Source organism: Eleginops maclovinus, chromosome 22 (genome assembly GCF_036324505.1).
Source record: "Eleginops maclovinus isolate JMC-PN-2008 ecotype Puerto Natales chromosome 22, JC_Emac_rtc_rv5, whole genome shotgun sequence".
NCBI classification, from domain to species: Eukaryota; Metazoa; Chordata; class Actinopteri; order Perciformes; family Eleginopidae; genus Eleginops; species Eleginops maclovinus.
Genome location: NC_086370.1, coordinates 3,279,599 through 3,299,059, shown reverse-complemented (window position 1 = coordinate 3,299,059; position 19,461 = coordinate 3,279,599). Strand labels below are relative to the sequence as shown.

Sequence of the window (19,461 nt, the reverse complement as noted above, 5' to 3'; positions counted from 1 at the left end):
CAGTACAAATAAGATTTAAAAAAGACCTTTGTCAGAAAGGAAGAGGATCTAAAAACACCTTGAGGTCTTTTGATGAACCTTGAGAAGTCATCCGGTGACTAGAAATGTGCCCGCTGTGGATGATTCCTCTTGAAGAATGTGCAACCATCAGCTCTGGCTCACACATCCCTCACACATATTGAAATACTTTGAACACACTCAGCCAGGAAGTGTTGCTCAAATTAAAGCTTCATAGATGTCATATTCATTTTTGTTCTGTGTGTGTGTGTGTGTGTGTGTGTGTGTGTGTGTGTGTGTGTGTGTGTGTGTGTGTGTGTGTGTGTGTGTGTGTGTGTGTGTGTGTGTGTGTGTGTGTGTGTTCCAGATCCTGGCGTGTGTGTTTGTGTTTGAGATGCAGAAGAGCTTCTGCTGGGTGATTCAACTCTTCAGCCTAGTGTGCACAGTCAAAGGATACTATGATCGTAAGTGCTTTATTAATATGAATACATTAAGACTATTATCCAGGTAAGTTAACAAAGGTGATGTATTCTTTCAAATTGAGATGTTTTTTGTTCATCTAAGGCTCTGACTGTGTGTCAGATTACTGATGCATGGTACAATATTGCGTCCACATCCTTTTTTATCAGAAAATGCCAAATGTGTAATCGTTTGTTTTTTCTCTGACAGCGAAAGCAGTGAGCGATAAGACGTGCAGCCTCCCTGTAGAGGAGGCGGGGATCATCTGGGACAGCATCTGCTTCCTTTGCCTGCTGCTGCAGAGGAGGGTCTTCCTCAGCTTCTACTTCCTGCATGTGATCGCAGAGCTGCAGGCCTCTGCCAAACAGGCCTTCAGGTAACACACAGGAAGTGACTGGTGAGGGGGTTAGAAAGGGTCCCCAGATAATTACAGGACATTTTATTGCATAACGCAGAAGAAGGTGACAGAAAATATTCACTCCACTCTGAAGTATTTGGTTTTAATTGTTAACAACATTGTATCAAAGTAGACTCAAAGTGGCTTCATTGACTCTGCTAAAAATAAGAAATACACTTTAGAAGAGTCAGATCTAAATTAGTCCGATTTTAATAAGTTGCAAAGATTCATTAACCATTCAAATAATGTTGTAGATGTCACCTCATTGGCTAATGACAATGAGACAATACAACATGAGCATCACCAAATGCTGTGACCTCTGTTTCTCTCTTCAGGGGGTTCGAGCTCTTCAGAGCCAGCATCGTGAAGAACATCAAGTTCCACCAACAGGTGGAGAGGAAGTCCCTGTCGCAACTCAAGAGATCGTAAGTGTTCCAGTACAGTACAGTAGGGGCAGCTGATGAACATTGTTTCAGGAGACGCATAGTAATAGTGGACCAAGGGAAAGTAGAAATGGAAAGCTGGATGATGACCTTTTTTGAAATAAAGAGCAGTAACTTGAGTTGCCTTCAACACAGGCTGGTTACAGGCTAACGCTCTGTTAGCATTTTTGGTCAGTCCACCTCTTTTTAATACATTTGTTTTGTATTTTTGTACAGACATTTGTGGTGCTCTGACTTCGGTGATCCTCTGATTGTTCCCTGTGTTACTGTGCAGCTGAGGTTTTAGGTGTTGATTGAAGTATCTCCTTATAAAATAGCATCTCACTAGTGCAGGCTCACATACTTGCTAGCATGACTGTAGGCTGTATGGGTTCTGACTGTTATGTTGTCTGGCTTAAAGCTTATGGACACCTTATTTTTGTTCTGATTTGTGATCGTTAAAGATGTGATTTCCTCAGTGTTTCCTTACAGTTCATAGACTACTGAAACCTAATCAAACTGTAACCTGCAGTTATCTACATTTTAAAAAGGTTTGGACAGCATTGGGTCATCTGTCCTGGCTCCTGCGCGCTTATACAGATTTGATCTGTTTGGGACTGTTTCTACTTCAGGATTCTTCTAACTGAAGAGATCACGAAAGAGGCTGTGAGCTTCACTTTATTGGAAATGGTGAAGTTAAAATGTACAGTATGAAGACAATAAGCAAAACAGTTGGGAGATTAAGTCTGGTCAGAAGTGTTTTGACCCCAAACCGTTGTGTCTGTCAGACAGTCGGACGGGATAATACAAAAACAACAGAGTAATCGGTCTGGTGGATTTTTCTTGAAAAATTATGTCTTTAATCTCAGAGATTACAGATACAGTACCTGGGGAATGTGTAGAAAGTTTAGCAGAAATATTCAAAACATACGAGCTACTAAAATCCAAGGGTTTATAAGTTCATTCATAAATAAGGATGTGACAATCAGGTTGGCTCTATTTTGAGCACAATTATTTATAGCGCCCAATTAAATAAAAGGTCAACTTCAAAATATATTATAGAAAAAAAAATAAAGCCCTGCGCACCAAAACCCCCCCACAATTGTCAGTAAGTGGATTTGATGTAGCACTTGACCTGATGAACCATAGTTGACACCAGGAAGATGTAGCTTTACATCAGGCCAAAGAAATAATTATGATGTACCTTACGCTTTTATCTAAAGCGAACTACATACACTCAATACTGTGGACAATTCCCAGAGGAGCGATTTTGGGGTTCGAACTGAAGATCAGCGCACTAGTCCACTGCACCACAGCCTCCCATTATATAATTGATTCTGTCCTCTCCCCTCAGGATGCAGAGGATCCGCTCCAAGCAGCAGAAGTACAGAGATGGACACAAAACAAGTGAAGGCTCTACCAGTAAACCTACTGCTGGTAGGTTAACAGGTTGACTAAAAGTTGTTAGGAAACCCAACAGATCTCTGGGCCTGTCCGTTTATCAACTTGTTTCTATCAGCAGAGTATGTACCCCTCAGGTTTTGTCAGTGTAGCTTTGAAACACATAACCCAGCAAAACCTGCAGATACAACACTACTGTGACAGTGGACTGCTTTCAAATTGATATATACACATACTACACATACCACTTGTTCTTACGAGTATATTTTAATGATAATACATTTCTGCTTTTACGTAAAACTGCATGAATCAATATTAAACTACCAGACTGCAGAAGAACTCCAAAGCTCACCTAGCACCACCCAACTGTTACATTAATGTTTTTAAAACTCTACCAACCATTATCAGGTTTGTCCGGTGATGAATCCTCTTCCCCCCATCGTAACCTTCTCTTGTTTTCCTCCAGAGAGCAAGAGAGACAAGAGGAGTTCCAGGAAGAAGAAGTGGCACCAGCCGTGGTTGGACCATGCTTCAGGTGATGCAAAAACACTTTTTATCTTTGATTACAAACAGGATACGCTACTGATAACCAAAATGAACTATAAAATATAGTGTACTGAGAGTGACTGTAATGTGTTCTGCTCACAGTGCTCCACTCAGGGGAGTACTACCTGTTTGAGTCAGACAGTGAGGATGAAGAGGAGTCTGAAGAACAGAAGCCTCAAAAACAGACTGCCTCTCAGGTCAGATACAAGTGATTTACAAAGGTTTTGTGGAAAATAAATCCTTAACGGGTACATGTTTGTCATCATGCATGCCAAATTCCAGCAGTTAAGAGTCTAATTTTGTTGGATGTTTTTGTTCAGTTGGCGTACAAGGCGTGGGTGAGCAGTGTGAAGACCGCTCTGAAGGAACGCCAGAAACAACAGAGACAGATGAAGAGGATCGAGAGGAAGGGGAAGGAGAGAGAAGGGAGAGCGGATCCACAACAGGAGGCTTTCTCTGCCATAGGTGAGATATTTACACACTTGTCGATACCATGGTGTTTGCAGTGCATGATGATGCAGCAAGCAGTGGGTCCCATGATCCTTTGATACATTTTTGTTTTAATTTGTTGTCTTTTCGCCTTTACATTCTTCCTGACGAGAATTTAAAAAATCCACTGCAGGGATTTACCATTAAAATGACAAAGCAACCGGATGTTCTTTTTAGTGCAGCTGACCTCAAATCAGACTTTCCTTAATTCCAGCAGCCATTCCACACCCCTACCAGATGAAGATATCATCAGCTGAACATGTTACAACTAATTCTCCTGGCAGCTACAAAGCCCTGCCCCATCCACACGTCAAAACAGATCTCTCTGCTCCTGCTGCCCACTAGCCTACTCACTACCAGCTGATTGGAAGGGTTGAAATACATTTGAAAAAATTAAACTACAGCCGCTTTACAGGACAGTTGTAAACGCTCAAAATTGCAGTTGTTCAGAGATTCTTCCAACCAAACCACAACCAGAACCACAAGCATATATTTAGAAGAATACATCAACAGTGACATTGTTCGGTAACACTTTATATTAAGGTACACAAATCACCATCAACTAGTTGTTGATTAAGATGCATATTAGCAGTATATTGGCTCTTTATTAGTCATTATAAAACACTTATTAATGCCTTACTCTACATGACCATATTCTACAAGTAATAGGCCATTAGTTAAGAGTTTTTCCTCAATAACCCTCTAATTAATGCTTATTTTTTGCAAGTAAGGAAGTTGTTGTACATGGGTTTTTGGTCATATTATGGTCTGCTCAATATGGGCCTAATAAGGCAGTAGTACCACAAGAATAGTCATTCTCCCATAACACCAAACAAATATGGTCTATCCTTATGTAACAAGACATGAAACTAAAAGTGTTAATTGTGTCAAATAACTCAAAATTAGGTATTTTCTAACGAAGAATATGTTCCCTCTTTTAAAGTGAAGTCTTGTTTACAACCAATAAGCTATTAGTTTGACTCTAATTGGCCTGCACAGGTTCCCTATTCTAAAGTTGCTTCCTCTTCACACTTTGTAAATACATTATAGCACACAACTACGGAAATGAACCTCAACAGTACATGAACAGAGTAGGCACACATTAAAATATCTTTTATTTATGAACCACTAAAGAGATGGTCAATCACATCCCAAAACTTGTCAAGTTTTCCAAGGCTGAGAACACATATGCAGTCAGTACTTTTTAATAAAATACACAATGTTTATGTGTTGGTGATCATTCTGTGTGACCTTATATACTTACACAATAGGTGAAAGGTGATTATTGTGTTTCTGACAAGATTAACATGGTATGAACATGCCATACATTTGAAAAGGGTCAATAAAATGTTGAATACACATTTTACAAAAATATAAATGTGCAAATATGAAACATACAGATCGATATCACCTTGCTCTTGGTAGCTCAACCATCAAGACTCAGAACAAATATACCAATTAGCATTAAACTGTATTTAACACACTTCTTAGGAATTTACATCTACTCCAGGTTCGTAAGGAGCTATGGAAAATAGACAGTGATAACCACAAATGAAAGTACAGACAACAAAGCACGCAGTATGCCGCGAGACTCAGGCTAGCGTTAGCAGCATTAGCATCATTCTGCTAGCTAAGATAGTTGAAGAGAAGAGGGACTTTAAAAGCTCCTGGTTGCTTCATCTTTTGGTCTCCTTTAATGTGTTAGTAGCTTGTAGATACATTAGTCTTAGCTAACTTAACTTTTATTGCTCATTCAATGTTTTTACTCCAATCCTCATCAAAGGAGACGCATGTCTCCTCTCCGTCTGTCACACACACTGATGCAAGTGCACCATGACCTGTCAATCAATCACTGCTAGAGGCGGGACTTAACCAAACCACCTTTTCTGAGTGGCTGATCCCTCTGCTTGTTTTAAATGAGGCAGAATCATTATTAATCTATATTAATACCTATTGTAACCCTCTTTTTGTCACTGGGTTACATGTACAAAGACCTACTTTTCACCGCTTACTCGTTCTCTATCAGTGTTTCTAGCAGACTGAGCTTTCTAGATAAATAATACTGTCAAAGCTTTGACTGAGTGTAATTATTAACTTGCTATCTGCAATTACCTTTCACAGGCTTCAGACTTTATATTTGTTCCTAAGGTCATGCAAAGCTTTAAAAGAGGGAGCATATTCTAAATTAGAAATACCAAATGTTGAGTTATTTGACACAATTAACACTTTTAGTTTCATGTCTTGTTACATAAGGATAGACCATATTTGTTTGGTGTTATTATGGGAGAATGACTATTCTTGTGGTACTACGGCCTTTTTAGGCCCATATTGAGCAGACCATAATAAGACCAAAACTCATGTACAACTTCCTTACTTGCAAAAAATAAGCACTAATTAGAGGGTTATCGAGGAAAAACTCTTAACTAATGGCCTATTACTTGTAGAATATTGTCATACACAGTAAGGCTTTAATAAGTGTTTTATGATGACTAATAACGAGCCAATATACTGCTAATATGCATCTTAATTAACAACTAGTTGATGGTGAATTTATATGCCTTTATATAAAGTGTTACCCATTGTGCATCTCTGCTGATGTAGAGATCGCTGACTCAAATGCAAGAGCGCCCTCAACCTGTGAGTCAGCTGTAAAGTCTCCCCCTCCACTGTCAGTATCTACAGTGGTTGTGAGAAAAATCCCTTAAAATTAGTAAAGCTGCTGGGCCTGAGGACATCTCTGGATATTTACAAAGAACATGTGCCAAACAGTATACCGTTTCACTATCACAGGAGACGGTTCCTATCTGATCCAGACACACATCATCGTCCCTTTACCTCCAGGGTTTCGTTAATTACTGCCCTGTGGTAAGATTTATTTTGTTTGTTGTCCAGTATAAAAGGACTACAACTTTCAATCATTTGTTAACCCTGTTATGTGGATGGACAACAAACACATCTAGAAAGTCTACATTATTGTGTAGCTTGAGGGGCAATGAGTAGTAAGATGTTAATGTGAGGAAGTATTGAATATTCCCTTTGGCTCCCAAGCCAAGTCCCCAAAGACTGACCTTTACTATAATGTCATCATTTTAGCTACATAGTTAAGGTCACTAAGTAAAATTATTCAAACTTTTACAACTGATAATTGTTTGATAACCTGGGAAAAAAGGATTGGGACAGACAATTATTGATACTTTCAGTCAATGACAACTGGACAGCAACATGCATGTTAAAATGCTGTTTATCAACTTTAGTTTAGCCTTCAACACCATCATCCCCTCCAAACTGATCACCCAGCTTAGAGACTTCTGTTTGAAGACCACCTCTGTTACTTTTTACTGCACTCTTAACAACAAGAAGAGCAAGAGCCCAATGAGATTTAATAAAGACCAAAGGCATGATCGTGTCGCTAGTTAGACATTTCTGGGTTGCCGATAGCTTTGTGTTAAGAGCTTGCGGCCAAGTATGCAGGTTTGAATCTGGCTTGCTGAACTTTCAGGCACCCTCAGGCTCAAAATAATATCTAAAAGAAAAGAAAAAGATTTGGGGCCAGATCATGAAGGACCTCTCCTGTATCAACATGTCAAACCAGGTCAAGAAAGCTCACTAGGCACCACAGTTCATGCACCTATAGTTAGATGCTACTGCAACGGCAACTCAGTATTTATACTGAGACAACAAATGGTTAAATGACAATAAATAAATCCAACCTATATGCATATACGCTTTACAAATCATAGGCTCACAAAAACTTGCAAAAAGAAGAAGACAGGAGAAAGATATAGTATATTAATATTTACTTTGAGTGTACTGTGCAGGACAGAAACTGTGAGAGGAATGGAATTTCCCTTAAGATATACTGGGGAATAATTCCACTACAGGCAGCACAACTTCACCCTCCCACATTTGTTTTTGTGTGTGTGTGTGTGTGTGTGTGTGTGTGTGTGTGTGTGTAGGTTGTGGGGACAGTGATGTGTTTGAGGACCCTTGCCTTCAGGAGGAGGAGCCAGAGGAACAGGAGTCTGGTAGGTTCACATTGTTTTTGCTTCCTGAACCTGTCACCCTCACAACCTGTTTTTACAGTGTGTATTAAATGAATGGCTTCCTGTGTGTAGTTAGGTATTGTGATCATGAGATAAACTAACAAATACTTTAAGTGGGATGGTTGTGTGTTGGATGGGACACTTAAAAGCCAGATAAATGTAGTATAATTCTATAAGGCACCATAAAGCCAGCACAGTCTGACTTTAGAGATGATAATCCACAGTCAATCACAGTTGGTCCCTGTCTCTGTCCGGTCGCTGCAGGTCACGGGGAGATGGTTCAGAGGATCCTGGACATCCTGCGCTTCCTGTTGGCTATCGTTCTGGCCATGGTGGATGGACTGACTGAGTGGCTGAACCTGCTGACCAAACAGTACAGAGAGACTTCCACTGTCCTGTGCAATGAACGCTACTTCGTCATACACAAGATACAGCAGGTACACACAACAGTCGAGCAAACACAAAAATTTAGAGTTACACATTCAGCACACACACTCTGACTCAGGTGTGTCTACCTCCACAGCAGAACACCACAGCAGACTCCACAGAGGAGCAGCTCTCTCAGGACGAAGAGAGCCCCACTCTGGAGACCTGTTTGGATGACACTGATGCAGACTTCCCCAGATACAGGTGAGTGTTGGAGAAAGAGTGTGTCTTTTATTTACCATCCACAAATGGGTGAGAGACACCACACCTTAAGCACATCATGTAAATATGACCTGGCAGACGTACACAGCTTCAGGGGATGTAATGAGAACCGGTCTTTATTCTATTAACATGTTCAGTGTCACTACTGGTCTTATAATAGTTTGTCGGTCTTAGTGAAGTTGACACTCAGTGCTGGAAAGTTCCTAAGTACATTTTCCCAAGTGCTGTACTAATTTTTAACTCACCTGAGTACTTCTATAATGCCACTTTAAGGTTAATTTCACCACATTTAAAGGTCTCCTATTATATATATGTTAACAATATATTGTAGGGCCATATCTATACAAAACATGTCTGAAGTGTTTTGCTCAAAATACCAAACAGATCCCCCATTGTAGCATGCCTCATCCCCCTCTATTTCAGCCCTGTTCCTGAAGTGCTGATTCTGTTGCTGGCCACGCCCCTTTGGAGCGTCATGCAGCTCTCTCTCCTCTGTGAAGTGAGAAGTTTCTAACGGAGATACTCAGCTAAACGCTGCCGTGATTAAACGCAGTATTATGTTGTGAAACACTTCTCAGTGTGTACTTTGGTCCCAGCTCTCTGCAGGTCATTCACTAGGTCCCCCCGTGTGGTTCTGGGATTTTTGCTCACCGTGCTTGTGATCATTTTGACTCCACGGGGTGAGATCTTGCGTGGAGCCCCAGATCGAGGGAGATTAGCAGTGGTCTTGTATGTCTTCCATTTTCTAATAATTGCTCCCACAGTTGATTTCTTCACACCAAGCTGCTTACCTATTGCAGATTCAGTTTTCCCAGCCTGGTGCAGGTCTACAATTTTGTCTCTGGTCTCCTTTGACAGCTCTTTAGTCTTGGCCATAGTGGAGTTTGGAGTATGACTGTTTGAGGTTGTGGACAGGTGTCTTTTATACTGATAACGAGTTCAAAAAGGTGCCATTAATACAGGTAACGAGTGGAGGACAGAGGAGCCTCTTAAAGAAGAAGTTACAGGTCTGTGAGAGCCAGAAATCTTGCTTGTTTGTAGGTGACCAAATACTTATTTTACCGAGGAATTTACCAATTAATTCATTAAAAATCCTACAATGTGATTTCCTGGATTTTTTTTCTCATTTTGTCTCTCATAGTTGAAGTGTACCTATGATAAAAATTACAGGCTCTCTCATCTTTTTAAATGGGAGAACTTGCACAATTGGTGGCTGACTAAATACTTTTTTGCCCCACTGTGTGTCTACTATTTTCAAGCAAAGTTACTTTTTAAATGAAGATTTTGTATTAAAAAACATGTGATAAGCTTTTTTATATTTGAATCTCCAAAGATTAAACCCTTTGGAATAACTGTTTGAGGTACATAGAGGTCAATTGATTCAATATATTGCAAAATGCGAGGAAAGAAAGTTGTAAACTTGAACAGAACTTCTAAAACAGTTAAATGCTACTGGAAACAGCCATATTACTCAATAAATAATGTTATAAATATAATAATATATCAGATATGGATGCTGTTTATCTTTTGAATGAGTGCTTTACCTTTTGATGCTTTAAGTAATTTTTTTCAGAAAATGTTGTACTTTGACTGAAGTTGTTTGAATGTAGTATTTTCACTTGTAATGGAGTATTTTGACACTAATATCTTAGTATTTTTCTCTCAAGTAAAGGATCTGAATACTTCTTACACCACTAGCTAGGTGGGCTTTGGATCCTCGGTTTCTCAGTTTTCTCTATCCATAATGTGTTGTGTATGTGTGTGTGTTGAATCAGCTGCCTGGAGGTGGACAGCAGAGATGTGATGGGCCGCTCCACCCCCAGGCCCAGGCTGAACAGCTCTGGGAACCTGTTGAGTCCAGACCCCCCCTCCAGCAGCATGGAGCTGATACCAGTGCCGAGCAAACAACAGAACAGACACTCGAGAACAGCCAGTGAGCTGCTGGGAGACAGGTAGGATCTCAGGGATGGAAATTATTTTTGAGCAATAGTATTGGAAAAACAAAGAGACTGCTGGAAGCTGGAACTGAATTCTGACAATACGGAAAGTTAAATGAAAGCGTGTCCAAGGGCAACAGAAGCTTAACGATAGAAGCGAATACAAGTATGCAGTCAAACTGTCTATCACAATATCATCTGATAAACTCTCCTCAGGTCTGCATATTTAACAGAATTTTGGACATAAATATATCTGCCTCTAGTCAAAACATGCTTACACTCCAGAAACGATGGCACCTCAAGATTAAGATGGACCTCACAGCTGTTTACATCTGCCTGGTGTGACTTAAGGCCTACTTAAAGGATTCGTATGAAAAAGGACTTGAAAATGTGTGGTATCGATCGATCACAAGTCTAAAATCCTAGTATTTACTTGCATTTTGGTGGGGAATAAAACAAATACATGTGGCTGTTGCCAATTTCTCCACGTCCTTTCTCTTTTCGCTGCCATGCAATTTATTGAAAAAATCCACACTGCAGTTACAGGAGGTAGTTAGCGTCAAACTTCATAATGTGCTATTTTTACATTACTAGTTTTTTTAATCGTCTAGACTCTAGAATAATTGCAAGCATTAACAGTAACAGCCCTAATAGAAATAGGTATAAGGTCTAATGTTTAATTATGTTAATATACTGTATACTTATATATAGAGCTCAAAAGAAGTGGACTGTGGTCCAAAGGAACATCTGGTTTCAGAGGTTTCTTAGGTGTTTTGTCTCGCAGCAGTAATAACACATATTTGTTTAGTGAATGTCTTGATAGAAAATGATGTAAGTTTTTTTACTTGTTTTAGATGATAATTCTGGATTTTGGTTAATCAGTTATTGGAATTTTGGACATTGAACATAAAGCCCGGCCCGGCTTTCCACCTGTCATACCAACACTGCACATATATATGATTCTGGAAGACTGGTGATGAGTGAAATGATTAATAATGCATACTCCTGGTTCCCTTTTGTCTGCAGGCAGTTCTTCATTGAGGAGCTTGAGCAGAGCAGGGAGTTCTACCGCACTCAGAGCCGCGTGCTGCAGCTGCTGTTCGCCCTGTACAACCTGCTGGCCGCCAACTCAGAGCTGGTCTGCTACCTGATCATCGTGTTGAACAACGGCGTCAGCGCCTCCGTCATCTCACTGGTGCTCCCCATCATGGTGTTCCTGTGGGCCATGCTGTCTGTTCCGAGACCGACCAAGAGGTTCTGGATGACTGCCATAGTCTACACAGAGGTCAGGAATCACCGACACACTCCAGAAAATAAAGTTCATTATTTTGAACACTTGAAAAGAAACTGGGGAATAGTGTTAAATGTTTCAGTACCTGAAAGCAGAGAATCAGTGGTGGAATAAGACAAGAAAAGATAAGATGGATCTTTATTCAGATGTATTGCCCGTAGGGAAATCCATGTGTCAACAAGCAGAATTAGAAAGAAACACAGATAGTACACATGGAAAATACACGGGAATAATAAGAATAAAAGTAAAACAAATTAAATGAAGATAAACATGTATTTACAGTATTAATAGAAATAAACTAAGACCAGGTGAATGTACATACGTGTGAACAGATATGTGAGTGCAACATGTATGTTCAATATATGTACATTTAAGGTGCCTGTAACTGAGTACATTTAGTAATGTACATAAGTGTAATTTTGGTGTACTTTTCTTCTACTTTGCATTTCTACTTCACTACATTTTCAGAGGGAAATATTGTACTTTCACTGCACTAGATTTATTTGACACTTGAAGTTACTTAATACATGTGTTTAAATTATATATTTGTATTACTCATTTACTCAGTATTTTCCAAAATGTGCTCCACATGGACGAATTACATAATTTAAAAACTCTTAAATGTATATTCTAATGATGAAAGCAGAGTCATATATTAATACAGCACCGTTATAAGGCATTCTGCACAATGACTACTTAATGACTTACTTTTGATGCTTGAGTACATTTAGCTGATAATACTTCTGTACTTCACTTTTCAACTCCGGACTTTTGCTTGTAATGGAGAAGTTTACAATGTGGTTTTAGTACTTTTACTTTTGGTCTCTGTGACACTTTTGGAGTCACCCAAGATCCACCAATCACATAAAATCTAACTAACCATTCAAATTCCTCAGCTCCACTGAGATATTGATTGTCTTTTAGTTCATATTTTGGTTTTAGAGGACACATAATTCTGAGTGAGTGAGTCATGTGCTGCAACAGCAGCAATGCAGCAGTGTGGTTCCAAACCGCAGTGTTTTGACATGTTGGCAGTGGACTTCTCATACGGGCTGCCAGCTCCAACCGCTGAGCTATCTGGCAGCACAAATCTACTGTTATTCTTCGGTCTCGCTTGGATCGTTTCTTGAAGCAGCAGACGGCTGTTTTCAATGAAGAAGCTCTGGCAGATGCACTTTACACTACCTGCTTCACATTAAAAACATGCAGAGAAACTTAATGAGTATCATTCAACATCATAGTACATATAGAAGCTAAAATCAGACAGATTTAGGAGGTAACCCAAAAAATAGCTAATAGATATATTTGATTTATAATACATTTTAACAATATTGGCAATGAAATAATAACCATAGGAAGTGAGATTTCCCTCTTATGTATATAATATCTTGCTTTTTATTGTGTTAACTTCAATAGTGTTTATTTGTCAGACAGTTTATAGGTTCTTTACCTTCATAGTCGACTGTATATATATATTTTTTTCTCTAATGCCGGTTTGTTTCTATTTGTATTGTATTCTAATTTCTTTCATTTCTAATTATATGCAATGCATTGTTTTGTTTTATGCTGCAAAAAAAAAAAACATGTCCCGGTTTGGGATTAATAAAGTACGTCTTATCTTATCTTATCTTATCTTATCTTATCTTATCTTATCTTATCTTATCTTATCTTATTTTATAAAGATTGAAGATTGCTTTTAGGCTAGCCTGCTCTGATACTTGCACCCAACCATACTCTCGACCTCACTGTCATTATTTTCCAGCATCTCTTCTTGTTTGTTCCTCACAGTGCAGTGTGTCATATTACTGGTGATAAGTTACTGGGAGAACTCCCACCACTCAATATCTGATCACAGTAATGATCTGAAAGAGTAGTATGACATTTGCTCGCAGCTGTGACGGGGTCACCATGGTTACTGATGCTCTGACTGCCATTCTGTCTCCAGGTGATGGTGGTGGTGAAGTACCTGTTCCAGTTTGGATTCTTCCCGTGGAACAGTGTTTATGAGATGAATCTGAATGAAGACAAGCCGTTCTTCCCTCCTTGCATCCTGGGCCTGGAGAAGACGGACAACTACATCAAATATGACCTGCTGCAGCTGCTGGCGCTGTTCTTCCACAGGTCCCTGCTCATGGTCAGTTCAGAGTCATCGCAGCGTGGTTAAAGTTGTGGTACATGGTAACAACAACAGGGGTTAGCCACCTTCCACCTTTCAAAATATACCCACTTGTACATTTCACAGTAAAAAAAATAAGACTTCTTCCTACTAATCCACCCTTATAGGTGACAGAATGCCCTGACTCTAGAGACAGCCAACGGACAGAGCTCACAGCGGTTACAGATACAGTTCAGTTCTCACGACTTCTGACAGAATTAATCAAAGCAGGCTTGTCATTTAACTTTTGTGTTTTCATTTTATTTTCATTTTATGTAAGTAGCTTATCTATCAATATCACGACTGAAGTGTGAATGTGATTTGAATTTGCTTACTCTGTTTAACCAATAAAACACGCATGTGACATATACGTTTCTTTTGAAACACAGCCGAAATACAATGATAGCGTGAAATAAAATGTTTTGCAAGCATAATAATGACTGTAAAAGAACGTTAAAGAGGACTTCAAATGATTATTTAAGTGATACTATGAACTGATATCAGTAGCTGAGATGGCTGGCTAAGGGCAAATCCTGCAGTTCATTATTTTATTAGCGCCTTTAAGCGTCTTTTAGCACTGTGTGAAGCGTTTTGTAAATGACATGTATTTTTTATTATTATTATTACCTTAATGATCTTTTCCACACTGCTAAGAATGCAGAGACTTGAGATTAAAGCACCCTGTTCATGGTAAAAAAAGTGTGTGAGCATTTACTCACCAATTACTGATGATCGTTATTCTTGTAGGTAGATCTAGTTAGCCCTCATTTTTAGTTTAGTATAATCTGGAAAATTGTGCTCAGACTGATGTTTCTAATGTTCAGGAATTTTCCTGCTCAATATAATTCCATTGTGTGTGTGTGTGTGTGTGTGTGTGTGTGTGTGTGTGTGTGTGTGTGTGTGTGTGTGTGTGTGTGTGTGTGTGTGTGTGTGTGTGTGTGTGTGTGTGTGTGTGTGTGTGTGTGTTTATGTGTGTTTATGTGTACAGCGTTACGGCCTTTGGGACCACGAAGGCCCCCTGGAGGAGCAGAGCCCCTCACCAGAGAGCTGTAAGGAAGAAGGAAAAATGAAAGAAGGAGAGGAAGATGGAAGGAGGAAGGAGGGGAGAGTAGAGGAGGAGGAGGAGGGCAGAGTGAGCTCTACATCCACACTGGAGAATCTGGAAATCACTCAACGTGATCAAAGTGAAAAGGTTGGTGCAAACACATTTTTTTAAAGGCATTAGAGAGCTTTTCTTAGTTTTTTAAAGATCAATTGTTTTCCCTTTAGGATTCTGGGGACTTTGTTGAGCCCAGTACCAGCTCTGCTGCTCCCTCTCAGCCTCCTGCAGCTGAAGCAGCTCCCAGTGGCTCCAAAGACGGAGAGGAGCCTCCGTCTGGGCCCCAGGACATTGTGAATCTTCCCAGCAGGCCAAGGGAGGATAAGATGGAGGCAGACAGTGAGCAGGTTATAGAGGAAGTCCCAAAGAAAAGCAGCGGTCTCCGCTTCAGAAGGAAAGCTAAACAACCCAAGAACCAGCGCAGCACAGGTGAGCGGCTCCATCATGTGTGGATGAGAGGGTAGATCTGTGACTCGTGATGTTAATGATGCCATGTAGGTGTAACACAATCAAAGATGGATGTTTGTAGTCAATTCTAATCTCACAATCATTCTGCCTGTTTGATCAAAATACATCCTCCCTAAGATAAGGTCCAGTATGTGTCAACCTAAATGCTCGTTGGACCATCTAACAGGGATGGAAACCTTCTCTCCAATGTTGGAATTTGGAATCAGGTCCTTTATAAAAGTCAATCGGACATCACTGCCAGTTGGGTGAATTTGTAATGTTCATCATGATTTGCCCTTCTACGTGATGACCAGCTATTCACTGCGCCTTGTGTGGCTTTTTAGTGAAAAACTGAGATTCCCTTTGGGGATTAATAAAGGATCTTCTTCTTCAAGCAGATAGGAACAGTTTCGCCTTGAGACGTGTTCAGATGACTTTTTGTACAAACTGGATTAAATGTAACAAGCTGAACATTTAGATCCTCAATAGCCATGAAAATAAGTTTATAACTTAATATTTCTGGAAAAGCCTTTTGTCTCTACCCAGGACTGTTTATATGGTCATAGTCTCTTTGGAAGTTCCTTCTTCATAAACAGAGGTGGGAGAAGTACGCAGATTGTGAACTTAAGTACCAGAGTGTAATCCAAATCTGTAAAGTAACTGAAGGTAAAAAGTAAAAGTACACCGTTCACCTCTGAATTGTAGTGAAGTAGAAGAACAAAGTGGTATAAAATGGAAATACTCAAGTAAAGTATAAGTCACTCAAAATTGTACTTAAGTCCAGTACTTGAGTAAATCTACTTAGTTACTTTACACCTCTGTTCATAAAGAGCACTTGAGGGAACCATGGGTCTCTGGCAGCCCATGAATTGGGACACAGCTACAGTAATGGCCTGCCAGGTGCAAGCTCTCAATAAATACATAATAGCCGATCAACAACAATAGTCCTGTTTCATTAACATGTCAACCAAATCTAAATAAACACGTAAAAATGTACATATCATATTTCATTTATTTACTGATTAACTCTTACATCTGACATTGGTAGATGCACATCAGTGTTAACCTGCAGAAAATCATCTATGATGAAAATGATCATGATTGCATAACCTGCGATGTCGTTGCTTGTTTGATGTTCTACAAGTCTCTACCAGGACAGGCCTTTGCACGGATTGCTAAATGTGTGGCTATTTTGTAAATGAAGATGGCAAAAGTACAAACATCCTTTACTCAAGTAAAAGTACACATACTCGTGTTTAAAAATACACTGGTAAAATTAGAAGTACTGACTAAACTTCTTTACTCAAGTAAAAGTAAAGAAGTATTGGCTTTGAAATGTACTCAAGTAAAAAGTACAGATAACTACCACCTGTTTTATAGAGTACCTGGTAAATGGACCTGCCTTAATACAACATCAAAGACCTTCTATAACAAATTGTAATCATGTCATTGTTAGCTAATGAATGTTTCAACGGTGAACAACCGTCATTTAGAACACAAGCAAAGAAAACCAACATGGGGAAAGGGATGAAAGCTTAAAGTTCCTGGGTTTTGGGTCGACACAATTTGCATCGCATTCGCCATGAATGGTTTTGTGCGCCGATAATAGCGAACATCTCCCTCATGTATGGCCATGGGTGGGGGGATTAATATCTCCGCTGCTCTCTGTATTTTCACTAAGTTCCTCCCCATTCTATGGCTCTTGCCCTTCTACCCTTACGTCCGCCATTATTCTGCTAGCTGCGAAATGGTGCGGTTGCTTCCAGTTCAGAGGATGATGGGAATAGACTTGAGTTCTCATTGCTCCCTCTTCTTTAGAGAAGACCAGGAAATGATGGATAAATGGACCATGTTAAAATCATTAGGCACACAATGACTCTAAATAATAATGATCACCCCCCAACCACAGATTAAAACTAAAGTGATGAGCCTGTAAGAAGTAGAAAGTACAGGTATTTACATTAAAAATGTAAGAAGTAAAAGTAAAAATAAGTAGTGGAGTAAAGTACTGATACCAGAAAAATGTAGTTAAGAACTGTTACGAATTATTTGTACTCCACTACTTCCCACCTCTGGTTGTAAATGTATGTAAGCCACGTTCATCGGTTCCTGGAGCTAACACTGACAGCTAACATGCATGTTGTCATTGTTGGCTGCAAGAATTTTCACAACTGATTGTAGAGATGGAAATAGAACACACCTCAACGTGTCACAACTGTGCTACAACACTAAGCACTTTCCAAGACACAACACTTTACAGCCACCCAAAACGCATGGAATATGCATTTAATTTATACTCTATGAAGAGAGGGAAGGGAAAAGTATTATTTAAATTCACAGGTTTTTCTGCTGTCACAAATAAGAAAGGTCATCCTTAAAGTTTGACAGTATATGTGCCAGTTTGGGGGCTCCACTCAATGGGTATTTATCTCTTCACTTTTACTGCTGTGTCCCATAGCATGTAGGGGCCAAAGGTTCCTGAAAAGGGTTTCAAAAATGTGGACTTTATTTTTTGTTTGTGCTAATTCTGTTTGGTTGTGGTTCTTTGTGTTTCAGAGGAGGCCACAGCTGAGAGTGCAGATCCCTCTGAGGAACCAGTGAAGAAGAGGAAGCAGAAAGGCAGGAGGAGAGAGGAAGCCAGTCAGAAACTGCTGGCTATGGGACACAAGATAAAACATGTCTGCATCTCTGGGTGAGCGGGGGATAAGATGTCACCATAACAGGAGTCACCACACTCACCATCTAAGAACATAGTTTAACCGATAACGACTCATATGAACTAGTTCATTGTTTTTAATGTTGGTTCAGATTTATTCAAATATTTTAATTGCATTCCTATGAAGAATGAAGACGGTAGTGCAGTGTTTAATGATGCCATGGTGTTCCTTCGGCAGGATTCAGAGTGTGTACAGGCCGGCGCAGATCTTCTTCGGGGGGATCCTTCATGCTGAGTACCGGGCTGCCACAGATGTCTATGCGCTCATGTTCCTTACTGATGTCATCGACTTCATCATCATCGTCTTTGGCTTTTGGGCCTTTGGGGTGAGAAATGGGTGGGCAGGGATGGAGATGTTAGGCTTCCCTTTCAGGGGAGTCATGTTAACATAAAGTCTATACATACTGTATATTATATATAAAAAATACTATGTGAAATTCCATATTTGTATCAACAAATATCTGTGTCCCCCCTCTTCAGAAACACAGTGCAGCAGCCGACATAGCCTCCACCCTGTCAGAGGACCAGGTTCCTGAGGCCTTCCTGGTGATGCTGCTCATCCAGTTCAGCACCATGATCATCGACAGAGCGCTGTACCTGCGCAAGGCTGTGTTAGGAAAACTCATCTTCCAGGTTCACTTCATGCTTTTCAGAATATTACAATTCATGCTTTTATCTCTGTGTTCCAAGTTCTTCCATTGAGGAATCAGGAGGTGGATTGTGGGTTTTAATTCCTGTATTTAAGCGTTATTTGTAAATAGTAGGGGTCTGAATCCCCAGGGTCCCAATGATACGATACTATCGCGATACTGAAGCCGCGATGCGATAGTATTGCGATTCTACGATATGCTAAGTACTGCCATACCATATATTGCGATATGGAGCATTTCTGATTTCCCTCTCAGCTGACTTTATCCATGGCCATCTACTGGATTGAAAAAGCAAATGTTACCAAAAACTTTAATTTGGATTTACAATAATATCGTTTATAAAATAAAATATCGATACTTGGCGTCCGTGTTTCAATACAATATCGCCACGCTAAGTATCGCCATACTATGCTGTATCAATTATTTACCCCAACCTTTGTAAATCTAGTTCCTGAAAGTTTTGATCTGTAAATTCATGTCGTTCAATTACTTCTTAGAAAGACAGTTACTTTTAAGGACGCCCAGCGAGGCCTGCAGTATTTGTCAAGATGTCTAGAGTTACCTTGCTCCTCTTTGTAAAAACATCACTCTATTATAATAGACATCTCTGTGTGTTTACGTGTGTATCTGAGATTCGATTATCTCCTCCGCCCTTTCACTGATCTACTTCACACTTGGTGTGTGTGTTGCTGAGGACCCGAGGCAGTGCAGTGCTGTGTATGAAGTTATTTGGACCAGCAGTTCTGTGGAAATGCTCTCAGCCT

At 39.9% G+C, this 19,461-nt stretch overlaps 1 protein-coding gene across 1 annotated transcript in view; it reads left to right on the top strand.

The window, feature by feature from the left end:
• Positions 1 to 19,461, top strand: part of piezo1 (piezo type mechanosensitive ion channel component 1 (Er blood group)) — a 94,629-nt gene that overhangs the window by 67,984 nt on the left and 7,184 nt on the right. The window contains 18 exon segments of the mRNA XM_063874920.1: positions 365 to 461; positions 667 to 832; positions 1,189 to 1,278; positions 2,630 to 2,712; positions 3,143 to 3,211; positions 3,325 to 3,419; positions 3,543 to 3,687; positions 7,668 to 7,736; positions 8,019 to 8,191; positions 8,278 to 8,384; positions 10,178 to 10,354; positions 11,366 to 11,624; positions 13,576 to 13,764; positions 14,774 to 14,977; positions 15,055 to 15,313; positions 17,888 to 18,023; positions 18,226 to 18,373; positions 18,528 to 18,680. Of these exon segments, the coding sequence (XP_063730990.1) occupies positions 365 to 461; positions 667 to 832; positions 1,189 to 1,278; positions 2,630 to 2,712; positions 3,143 to 3,211; positions 3,325 to 3,419; positions 3,543 to 3,687; positions 7,668 to 7,736; positions 8,019 to 8,191; positions 8,278 to 8,384; positions 10,178 to 10,354; positions 11,366 to 11,624; positions 13,576 to 13,764; positions 14,774 to 14,977; positions 15,055 to 15,313; positions 17,888 to 18,023; positions 18,226 to 18,373; positions 18,528 to 18,680 (2,619 nt within the window).